Genomic DNA, 12,639 nt, shown 5'->3' with positions numbered 1-12,639 from the left:
ATAACAGCTAGCTTGAGATCTTGATACTGGCTGTGGCCAGCAAAGCAGCCAGAAATTTAATATGATTTTTTGGGAATATGACATCAAAAGCACAGGCAACAAAAGCAAAAACAGACAAGTGGGATTGCATCAAACCAAAAATCTTCTGCACAGCAAAGGAAACAATCAACAGAGTGAAGAGATGGGAGAAGAGGAATGGGAGAAAATATTTGCAAAACATACATCTGATAAGCGGTTAAAATCCAAAAAATATAAGGAGCTCACTACTCAATAGCAAAAACACCCCAATAACCCAATTAAAAAATGGGCCAAGAACCTGAATAGACACTTCTCAAAAGAAGACATACAAATGGCCAACAGGTATATGAAAAGGTACTTAACATCACTAACAATAAGCGAAACACAAATCAAAACCACAATGAAATATCACCTCACACCTGTTAGAATGCCTATTATCAAAATCACAAAAGATAACAAGTGTTGGCAAGGATGTGCAGAATGGGAACCCTTGTATATTGTTGGTGGCTATGTAAGTTGGCACAGCCATTATGGAAAACAGTATGGAGGTTCCTCAAAAAATTAAATATAGAACTACCATATGATCCAGCAATACCACTCCCGGGTTTTTATCTGAAGGAAATGAAATCACTAACTAAAAAGATACATGTGAGTATATAAGTGGTGTTTAAATCCAGGAGAGTAGATGAGATCACCAAGAGAGCGAGTCTAGATAGAGAAGAGAAGAGGACTAAGAACTGAAACCTTAGGCACTCTAATATTTAGAGTTCAGGGAGATGAGGAAGAACCATTAAAGAACTTGGAGAAGGAGAGATCAATGCGGTAAGAAGAGAATTAGGAGAGTGTGGTGTGCTGGATGCCAGTAAAGAATGTGTTTCAAGAAAGAGAGTGTGTCAAACATCTTTTGTGCCTCATTTCACATTCTCCTGGACCACCTTTTGTTCAGGACAGTATTGCAGCTGCTGTATGCAGGAGTAGCTTGACGCTACCTCATTCAGCTGTATCTCACACTACTGCTTTCTGCCTTGGGGCTTCTCTGCTACCACCTGATGGGACGGACATCTGCAGGAGCCTGCTCAGTGATTCTAGGTCATGAACAAACCTGCAAGTGCCGGTGAGTTAACACCCTCTAGGATTACCCTTGGTCAATGGGAGATGAAATCTGATGGATAAACACTTTTCTGTGTCTGGTGGAAAATTCTGAGGCACATTCCACACAGCACCAAAGAGAGTCCTCAGTGGGAATAATCCACAGTTGCCTTCAGTAGTAAACACATTAATAACATACCCTTGAATTGATGGTCCATCCCTACTTGGTTCATTCTTAGTCCCCTTCTCTTGTTTCCTGAATCACCTCCCCAAATAAACTACATGTAAGTCCTTGCCTCAGGCTCTGCTAGGATTTGCGGGGGGAGGAGCTGAGTCAGATTGCATGATCAGGTGGGACAAATGCTGCTGATTGTGTGAATAAGATGAAGACTGAGAATTGACCATTGGATTTAGCAAGGTAGAATCATTGGTGACATTGACAAGAGTTATTTCAGTGGAAGGTAGGTTCAAAAGGCTGGCTGGAGTGGGTTCAAGAGGGAATACCCTATTTTCTCAATGATATGTGGCAAGGTCACAAGCTGGGAGTGGAAGTATGGAGGAGGTGGAGGTATTGGAGGTATGATGAAAGAGAAGTGTGAGATAGCCTTTTTTAAGAGTTGGAAAATAAACTGAAGGGAGAAATAAAGTAGAAATTGCCTGGTGGTACTGAGGGCCCACTTGAAATTTCTGATTGTGTGTTTTTCTCCAACCACATTCATCTGTTTAGATTAAAATGTGGAATAGGTGGTTATATTTAACTAAGATTCAGATTTTGTTAGGCTAGGGGTGTGCTAGGGGGAGAGAGGGTCAACGGTGTTGTTGTGAAAGACCAGGGAATGTAAGCTGGGCAAAAAGACTTGAGGTGGGTGGTGACAAATTTAAAAATTGTGGGAGGGCTCAATTTTGGATGATGCTTGAGGATAATATGAGAGAAGGGCCAACACTAAAATTGTCCTGATCTCTTTTCATGCAATGATTTTATCAAAGTTAGCAAATTAAATATACAATTATGTATTATATACAAGTCATGTCAAGATAAGTTCTCAGAATGTAAGAGGACACTATTAAATATTCTGAGACACAGGTATTAACTGAGACTGTCCTGGGCAAATTGGGACATAGTATGACTCTACTCATATAGCCATTTTTATGCTGTAAGAAGTAGATTGTAGTAGTTAAGAGCACAGTTTTTAGAGTCATGGTTCCTGAGTTTCAAACCAGGCACAGAAAGCCTAAGTAACTTACCAAAGATGGCTCCTCCATCTCATAGTGTCTTGTGTGTTATTACATTTATCCTCTGATTCTAAATTCAGTGTTGCTTCTGAACTTCAGGTTGTGCTCTAACCTCTTATGCAGTAATTACCCTTTTTCACCTTCTCAGGTCCAGTCTCCATTATGTTTATTTGAAGTTCTGTTGAAATAGATTTCAACGTCCCTACAATTAATGCCTACGGCTGACACCACAACCAAATTTGATCCTTCCTTTAGAACTACAGTCTACTTTCTCATTTGGTCCACATGCTATTTTATGCAGCTCATCTTAGGCTCTTGTGTTAATTGTTATCAGGCAAAGTACAAGCACTTTATTGGCAGTGCAGTTATTAGCAAGGAGTTTTTTGGATTCTATTTTCCAGGAAATCAGAGACTCCTGAAACATGGCCTCTAACGACTCAATTTTTCCTGATTGAGTATAGCTCATCACCTCTTAATTACCTGAAAGGTAACCCCTGCCTAAGGCAGGTCTGGATTATAAGTGCCCATCACTATACTTTTAGGCCTCTTGCTTCCCACTAATTCCATGTCTCTCTACCTCCCGCTTAAAAAGGAGGCATTTCAAGATGAAATGAGGATATATTTACTAAATAGGTTTTTAAATTTAGCTTGTAATGTGACACATAGAAACAGTTTGATCATGGCTTGTTTTTAATTTGTTAGCATGGCTCAACTAAGGATAAAGGAGTGTTTTGTTAAATAAATATATTTTCGTATTTTAAAATAACTTTCAAATAAATACTTAAAAGTCGTTGGCAAAAATTAATGATGAATTAAGAATGTGTATTATACTTTCAAAATAAGGAAGACACAAGAAATCCATTTTATAAATGGCACAGAATTCCATTTTTACCAAATAAACAAGTAGCCAGATATATGACTCCTAGGAGAACAGAAGTGGCCCCCTCTGGAAATTCCTAATATCTGGAATGGAAAGGACAGGAATGGGTCTGGATACTCTGTTCCAGGGCCCTGGAGTTCAGGAAACATGTTCCTTGCGGTTATAGATCATTCTGGGGATAACTAGATCCCCAAATAATCTACTTCCTCAAATAAGCCAAATCAGAAAGCCACTTCCCTCCTTTCTGGCTTCTATAGCAGTAGCTCCTCCTAATGGGCAGCCCTCCCTGCTGGCTTTTTATGCATACTGCCTTTCGGAAGAGATGTCCTTTTTTTGACCCCCTTCCCTCCAACCCCTGACAGACCCCAGGAATGGGATCTACAAGTCCCATAGAAACCCTAGGCCAGTTCAGTTCTAAGGCCCCATTGTAATTGACCAAGTATAAGAAGTCCAAATATCCTTTTGCTTTTATATTTCTTTTAATCCCTATCCCAGGGAGGGAAAGAGAAATAAAAGAATGACCTCTGTCCTCAACTCCTAATTTCTTTGATTGTCACTGAGGCCAAGTTTAGTTTAAAGGTACAGAAAACCTACACAAGTGTTCAGTCTTCATACATGTTATCAGGTAGTCACAACACCCAAATGACTGATGGATTAAAATTTTTTAAAAACTTTCATTATGTTGTTTTAGACATTCAGCCTCACGTATGTGTTGTACATTAATTCCCTCAAGTATAACATTCCTTTGCATTTGTGCAGAACCTTGTACATTAAAATATGCTTCTACTTTAATGACTCTCACAAAATCTCTAGGCTTTATTATCTTCATTTTACAGATGAGGAAAGCAAAGATCCAGAGAGGGCACAGGGTAGAGAAAAGCAGCATAATATAAAGACAAAAACTTTGGCCTAGGAGTCAGCAGACCTGGATTCTCACATTCCTAACTTTGTCCCTAACTCACTGTGTGTTTATGGGTGAATCATTTCCCCTCTCCGAACCTCAGTATCTGAATTGATAGAACGAGGTGACTGAGCTTTCTCAACCCTGTTTGTGTATTATAAAAACCTGGAAGCTTTTTTTAAAAAATCCATTCTTCAGCCTCACCTCCAAAGATCCTGATTTAATTGGTTTCAGGTTACTGTAATTTCCACACCACCGAGGAGCCAATCCAGGTAAAGCCACAAATCCAGTCTGGTATTTCTCTCTAAAGGAGAGAAACTTTGTCATTTAGTATAAGATCCAAGTACTGTGGGGACATGTCCTGGAAGGGAGTTTGAAAGGCTGAAAGTTTTAGAGTGCATACTCTAACTCTGAACCTCTAGGGGAGAGCTCAAGGCTCTATCCATCTCCCTCTCCCTCTCCCTCTCCCTCTCCCTCTCCCTCTCCCTCTCCCTCTCCCTCTCCCTCTCCCTCTCCCTCTCTCTCTCTCTCTCTCACACACACACAATCATTCCAGGGGAAGTGTTGTAGGAGTTTGAAAAAAAAAAGAATGCTGATATAAGTCAAGGACAAAAAGGAGTTTAAATATACAACAGAGCCAAGAGGTTAATAAAATGGAGTTTTGGATGAGAGAAACAAACAGATTACAGAGCTTTTTTTTTTCACATAGCTTTTTCTTAACCTTTGTTTTTCTTTCTGGACCTACATACAGTATTACTTCACACTACTTTTTTCTCTTTTTCCTTCAGTATAGCTTATGTATTACGATGGGCCTGGAGCCTTCTCCTTATTGGGAGGCCTTAACACCCATTGGAAGGGGATCCTTTAAAACTTTTACAGAGTAAAATTAAGCCAACTAATTTCTGATATTATAAAAATTAGTGTTCCTTTCCCTTTTAGTGTTTCTTTTTGTCACCAGAGTGGTAAGACTTTGAAGGCTAAGATTAAAGTGTGGACCTAGGAGAAAGGGGCCAAGGGAGTCATTCAGTCTCCCTTAGTTTAGGCTTTAGGACATAGGTTCAAAATGAGCCCTTAGGATGCATTTACGGGTCACCTCATCTTATCACAATAGAATATACAGGTGACTTGAGGTTAAAGCCCTATATTAATAAAACTAGGGTGTTCGCCTGAAGGATTATCTCTGTTTTCTTTCCTTAGTGACTTGCAACAGCAGTGTTGGTCAGTTCTTCAAGGACTTGGGGGTTTCCTAATCCTTGTCATCTGTGTCTTTTATTATCAGAGACATGACCATTATCTAGTACAGTCAAAAGGATTGCTTTAATAGTTGGAGAATGACAACTTGCGTGTCAGGATTACCCCCTTCTTTTCCAGGGAACTGGCCAGCAAATATTTGTGGGAGCAACATACATCACTTTGATTGTAATGACAGAAAGATCCCTAAACAATGAGCAGTGTCGCTCGCAAGATGTCTTTCCTTGAAAGCTGTGTGTCTTGTTCATGCTGGCCTTTGAAGGCAGCAACACTGCTTTAAGGGTCAAGATAAGGATATGGGCCTAGATTGTTACTCCTCTAGTTGAACTAGGAACTTCATCTCTATGCAGAAAGAAGTCCTTAAAAACAAGTCGGGGAATATATAGGTTTAGGAAGGCAAATTTAGTATGTTTCTGAGCACCACAATAAAGCCTCATATACTTTAAAAATTGTAGGTTGTCTCTAACTCACTTTGAATGAAAGTGATTAAAGATGTAAGGGAAAAGCACCACCCTAGTGTACCAGTTTAAGTTCATATGTCTCCCTTTATACGGCACACTTGCCTTGCTGTCTGTAATGCTACCCCATTGCCGCTGAGGCTTAAGATGCCAAGGTACATGCTTGGGCACCCACACGTGCATTACCCAAAAGTGCAGGGGAGTTAATATTCCACAGGGAAGGTATTTGACTAATGAGATGGGAGATAGGAGTTGAATTCTTCCCCCTTCCTCACGCAGATGGGCTGAGATACAGTATGGCCTATCATAAGAGATTGAGAAGTTAGCTTGTCATGAAACAGATTACTCTCCCTCCTTCCCTACCTCTTTTTCCTTGCTCCTACTTCCTTGGGATTTCACATAAGCTTTTGCTTCAAGCTCTATTTTCTAAGAAACTCAGACCAGGGAATCCGGCAACTAGGAAGTCTGGAATTGTCATAATTCCACCCTAACTTATAACTGTGTGACTTTGGGCAGGTTGTTTTCTCTCTTTGTGCATCTTTTCCTCCAACTATAAAATGCTGATGTTGGAATAGATGTTCTGTAAGGGTCTTTCTGGCTCTGAAATAATGCCTGTGTGAAGTAGGTGATGGGAAGAGGTAAGGTGGTATACTGACCAATGGACATCAGTGGATTACTTACATTTGAATCAGCAAAATGCACTCAATATAATCAATGAGCTTGAATGTTAACAGCTCCAACCAATCTCAAGTTCCAAACATAGATTTAGTTCTACTTTCTGCATATAGATTTAGTTCTACTTTCTGCAGAAAGAAATTGAATTAGATTTCCTGGGCCCTTAAAGAGAAGGCCAAATAAACTCTTACCCTCTCTGGCAAAGTAAAAAAATTTCTCTACTGGCTCCATACCATAAGCTGATTGAGAAATGGTAACTGGCTGCAAACATGTTTTCAAAGGGAAAAGTGGAGAAGTGTGTAATGCCGCCATCTTGGGAAGCAAGACAGCTAATAATATGATGTCTGTAACCATTGCTTCACTCCTAACATAGTAGCATGTTTGTTTCAACTCTTAGGCTGCAGGTGGACAGGAGTTAGGGACAGAACCATTCACCGTTTGAGGCTTGTTATACCACAGGGTTTATATTATGCTCTGGACTTCTATACCTGACTCTGGACCATGGACTCTGGAGTCAGACAGCCTAGGTTCAAATCTTAGTTCCAGCATTTACAAGCTTTGTTACCTTTGACAAGTCACTTAGCCCCTCTGTACTTCAGTTTTCTCATTTGTAACATGGCAATCATAATAGTACATACGTTGCAGAGTTGCCGTGAGGATTAAATGAGCTAATATAGGTGATGTGCTTAAAATAGTGCTTAGCACATAGTAAGCATTATGTAAGTGCTCACTACGTTTACTATAGCTATGGTGATGAGGAAAGATGGGCTGGAACAACAACAACAAAAAACTCTTGGCTAAAGCCATATGAAATGTATCAAGGGACCAATATGTGGAAAGCAGTACATTTAGGGGGTAACAGATGATTTAACTGCAAAAAAATGCTAAGCAGGAAACACCCTCTAAATATTCCTGTTTATACAGTACATGACACAAAGTAGAAAAATAATGAAAACAGAGCCTCTCTGCAGGATTTAGAGTTCTTTCATATATATTTTAAATATACATGTGCAATACATTAAAATATATAGAGATGTGTGAATATATATTTACATATATATATGTAAATATATATATCTCTCTCTCTCTCACAGAGGGGATACATATGCACACTCACATGTCCGTGCGCATACCCCAACAGGACCCATCTATACGTAAACCAGATGCAGTCCATATCAGGCCAACTTGGACACAAATGAGAGCCCTGACTCAGCAGATTGCAGACTGCAACTGCATTGGAGGAACCCTTCAGTTTCTTCTACCAAGTGTAAGGCCATTTAGAAATACACTGAGAAGAGCTCCTTTGGGTGTGTGGCAGAGCCCAGGGCCCCTCTGGCAGTGCACAGTTTGCCTGAGTAAGGACTGCAGGATTGAGATGTGAAGGAGCTATCAAGGAGGAGGGACTTGGGTTGTTCTGGGTCCTGAAACTAATAAGCAAACATCCATAGAATGACTTTAGCTCCAGGAACAATGCACTAGTGTCAGAATCCTTACTTATCTCAGCTTTAAGCAAATTTCAGGAGGAAGCGAAGAGAAGTGTGTGTTGCTACTCATCACCATCCAGCTTGACCCAGAGAACCGGGCACAGCTTTTAGGGGTGGATAAGTTCAAAGGTCAATCAGGCAGACTTGTAAGATAAAAAGAAGTTACTCAAATGGAAGGACTTGAAAGCAACGTAAGAGGTTACAGGTATTGGTTTGGGTTTTTAAATGTTCCAAGAAGCCAAACCTTGTATATGGCACCATTTGCAGCAATATCATTAACATTATTAATAATCATCATAACATATTTATATATACAAAAATAGAGCAAAGCAATTCTAGAAGAGGAGGTGAAAGTGAAGGTGAGGGTCTCTGTGCAGCCCAAATGTCAGTACACTTCAGGAAGATTCAGAACCAACAAAGACTGAGTGGCACGTATTCCTATAGTATATAGCCAACAAGGGGACATGGGTGTTCCCGTCTTCTTCCCCCTGTGTATGACTATACATTTCTCCCCACCTTTCCACCCTATAATACATATCCATGCACACTTTAAAAGAGATGATGATATATAAAGCTAGAGTCTGGAAGTCTTAAACTAAGTTGGAGCACCTTGATTTCAAGCAAGTGCCCTCAATCTTTGAATTCTTTAGTGAATTTTAGATTCACTTACAGAGGGAAACTGTATCTAATTCTTGCGTCTTTCAGCAGCAGTCCTTAGGAGCCTGCTATCACCACTGCAGCCTTTTCCCATTGAAGGGGATTCACAGCACAAGCTCTTGGTATTTCTTAAAAGAGAAGTCAGTTCTCTGCATTATACATCTTTCATCTCGGTTTTCCACTGTTGCTGAAATTTAGGTTCTCAGGCAACTGCCACTGCAGACAAAGCCAGGAGCAAGCACAGTGTGCAGCAAAGGGTAGGTGCAATGGCGAAGATACAGCTTGATTGGGGCTTCCTTAAGCTTTTCTTTTGCACCCTTGAGCTTCTACAAGGTGACAGAGCCAAAGGTGATGTCCACTGGGGGCAGCCTTGACACCTGAAAGTTAGCTACCCACTGTGCCCCACATAAAGACCACCACACTAGCTTGGCATGATTCCTGAAAATTGAATGGGAATGGCTTTCTGTCATTGTTAATAGAGAATACTGAACCAAGAGTCACAAGACCTGTATGCCAGGCCCAACTCTATTAACTCAGTGTGTAGCCTTGGGCAGATCCCTTCCTATTTCCAGGCCTCAGTTTTCCCATCTGTAAAATAAGGGCATTGAACTAGATTAACAGTTAAGATTCCTTCCAGCTCTAAAGTTTTATGACTTTTTATGTCCATTGTTAAGGCCTGAGCCATGCAGTCTCAGGCAGTTAGCTTCTAGGAGAGAACAGACCTCTGTAATATCCTTTGCTTTGTTCATTTAGCTATAAAGCACGTCTGCCTTTGGCACTTGGGTCAGACATACAAAGTTATGAGCATCCTGATTTACTATCCTACTCAGCATGCTAGTGGAATCTGTCAGTACTATAAGTTGATTATTGGGAAAGGGAGTAAAACTTCAACTAATTAAACCTGGAAATGTAAAATAAGTTTGCCTCGTATGCTCATAAACTGGTGAGTGTGGTTATGAGTGCACACACACTATTGCTAGTGATAAGTTCATTACAGTAATCAATTTCCCTTAATAAAAATTAGTAAATAGTATAACATAGCAAAGTTTGGCGTCAAAGGAAACACCTATGGAAAAACAGCACTTTTTGACGTGTTAGAGAGAGAAAGAGGGACAGGTAGAAGGAGCCAAAGATTAGACCAAACAAGACAGAGATACAGGCAGAGAAAGGATTAGTCTGAGAGAAGGGGAGGGAAGGAGAAGAAAGCAGAGAGAGAGAAAGAAAAGAGAGGAAAAGTAAAAGTAGGGAGGGTGAGAATGAAGTGGGAATGAGAACAGAACAGAGTAATGCAAGAAGAGGAGAAAATGAGAAAAAGACGAAAGACCAGAGGGGCGGTAAACGGAGAAGGGGTCAGATTCCCTGGAATACTGAACACTGTTCCACGTGGACCTGTGAAAACCATCTAAGAAGAAAGCTTCCAAAGGCATTGTGGAAAGCAGAGTGACGCTCAGAGCCTGCATCGAGAGGTATTACATTTGGGGAGCCCCTAAACCTCCACGTTGCTGGCTCCGTCAGCCCTCAGTGTCCAAATCTCATGCTTATATATCACCTGAATATGCCATGACAGCCATAAGGGCTGAGATGGTGGGTGTAAAAAGACTGAAGAGGAGTGGGATAGATACTGTGAGAAAGAACAAGGCATCCTGCACCAGGATGTACGTGACCATTCCCCTGACACTGCAGGAACAAAATTGGTGAGCCCTAACTTTGGCTACTTTACTCCTCCTCCCCTTCTTCAAAGATGAGGCCTATGCTCTATTGACGGGGCCTAGAAGGAGAAAGCACTGGATCCCTTTTGTGGGAAGGTCATACAGACTTCTCCTGGGCCTTGGGGAAGGGCGCACTACCAGAAGAGATTTTTCTGCACACAGTGTTGGTGTGCCTTTTACAGCGGCAGCCTGGTCGCCTAAGACTATCATAGCCCTGCTGGCACAGATGGAGGCATCCACGGGTAGGCAGGTAGCAGCACAGGCAGGGTAAGAAGAGGGAGATGAGGCTCATGGCTGCCCAGCGGACGAAGCAAGAGCCAGGCCCACAGGAGCAGGGCTCGTCGGCACAGTTGTCTTCGTCATCAGTAGAACAGTGGTAGAAGAGGCCCTTAACACAGCAGAGACACGTGCCATAATCGAGGAGGCTCTCAGCAGAGCAAAGGCAACGCTGGTTGCACAGCCAGAAGGAGGGGAGCGGGCGAGCTGCCGTACAGAGGACACATTTGCAGCGCCCACACTCCTCGCAGATGAAGAGGTGCTCACCGGGGTGCACTGCAGGTTGCTCAGCTGCTCCCTTCAGGGCACCATCAGCCTTTGGGTGGGCTCCTGTTCCAGGCTGGGTTCGGATGATGGACTGGCCTGAAGGTGAGGGCGTAATGCTGGCCAAGAGCCTTTGATCAGAGGCAGTGGTGCTATGGGACATTGAGCTGGCAATGCTAGATTGGCTCAGATGCTGAGGCAGGGGCTGCAACTGATGGCACTGGCTGAGACTGCGTGGGAGAGCAGTAGGCATGGTAGCCAGGGACCAATCAGACTTGTGGGTTTGCACGATAAGGGAAGGGCTGGAGAGGGCCTGTTTACAGGGGACTGGAGGACGGTCCACATAATCATTGCTAGCGTGAGTAGAGCGCAGCTGTTCAATAGGCAGAATTTGTTGGAAATCATCTGTCACTGCGGCATCCATTTTGCCTTGATTCTTGAGTTCTGAGTGGTTTTGGGTCAGGGTGGCACTTATGGTGATAAAGAGCCCTTGTAGTTACATGGATCTTAGGGCACATCAGAAGATCCTAGGAGAGAGGGAATAGAAACAATAAATGAGAACACACAGGCATGAGTACTTTGCAGGGAACCAACAAACCTCAGGCCCTATCACCGCCACTACCTTAAATCACTTTAGTCTTCATGTTACTCCTTTATTCTGTAATTGACCTCACCTACTTCTTTACAGGCAAGTCTGGTCATCTCATCCAGACTATAAAGCACATTGGGAGCAAAGATCTGATTATGGATACCTGTAGTAGTCCATCATATGACTAGGGTCACAGGAGCAGTTAGCTCATTCAGAGGTTTGCTAACCAAGAAATCTAGGCCTTCAGCATCAAAATTCTAATAAAAGTGGAACCTAATTTCAAATGCAAAGGTCACTTCCTAAAGCAACGCTGATGTAAAAGAGAAAGCCTCAAAAGTCTTCCATGAGAAGTTGCATATACGTATATATATATATATTTATTCTCAATCAAAATTTTCCTTTCAGTGAAGTTTATAAGCATAAACAAACAGATGATAAAGGACAAGCTTGATTCAATGAATACAGGCAAGCAAGCAAGTTGCAATAATAGCAGAGATACGGCAGAGCCAAAGATGGCAGAAATTAGGCTATCTGTAGAATAACAGGAAAAAAGGCTTCCCAAGGGTGTAAGAAAGTCAAGACTAATCATCTTGCTGTTCTCCTCATTTTATAAGCTGCTTTAACTTATTGAGGAGGTGATTCTTTCTAAATGGCGGCATGGCTTCAGAATCAAACTTTTGTATACGTAGGAATAACCTGGGGATGGGGGAACCACAGAAGATGAGCCCTGAATTATTTCAAATATCACCTATAATTGTACTTTTTACCACCCTAAGTCAAGTCTATATTGATGGGATTTATGAGGCAGAATCTGCTTGGACTGCTTTTCTCTATCTTTACCTTATACGATAAACTGGCTTTCTTAAAGAGCAGCAATGTTTTTATACCAAATTTCAGATAAGTTGAATACCTAGAAAATATATACTTGTGTCTTCATTGTACCACAATCAGGAAGAGCTCGGTGGTCATTCCGTGAAGCATTTGATTGAGCCTAGTACTGATAACAGTGACCATGAGGAAAATATTTTTCCAACAGTAGATTACTGTATTGCACCACCTGGAAGACTGAACAGCCAAAAGAGGTGTGCATAAGGAAACTTAAACAAAAACCTAAGAGCTGAACAGCCAAAAGAGGTGTGCATAAGGAAACTTAAA

General features: G+C 41.6%; 1 protein-coding gene across 1 annotated transcript; it reads right to left on the bottom strand.

The window, feature by feature from the left end:
• Positions 1 to 10,351: 10,351 nt before the first annotated feature.
• SPRY3 (sprouty RTK signaling antagonist 3) lies at positions 10,352 to 11,319 on the bottom strand. The gene has a single exon (XM_068534117.1). The coding sequence runs from the start codon at positions 11,317 to 11,319 to the stop codon at positions 10,453 to 10,455; it is 867 nt and encodes a 288-aa protein (XP_068390218.1). The 3' UTR covers positions 10,352 to 10,452.
• Positions 11,320 to 12,639: the final 1,320 nt, after the last annotated feature.

This window comes from Eschrichtius robustus, chromosome X (genome assembly GCF_028021215.1).
Source record: "Eschrichtius robustus isolate mEscRob2 chromosome X, mEscRob2.pri, whole genome shotgun sequence".
Classification (NCBI taxonomy): Eukaryota; Metazoa; Chordata; class Mammalia; order Artiodactyla; family Eschrichtiidae; genus Eschrichtius; species Eschrichtius robustus.
Note: the sequence above shows the minus strand (reverse complement) of the source record. Positions and strands in the feature narration are given on the sequence as shown.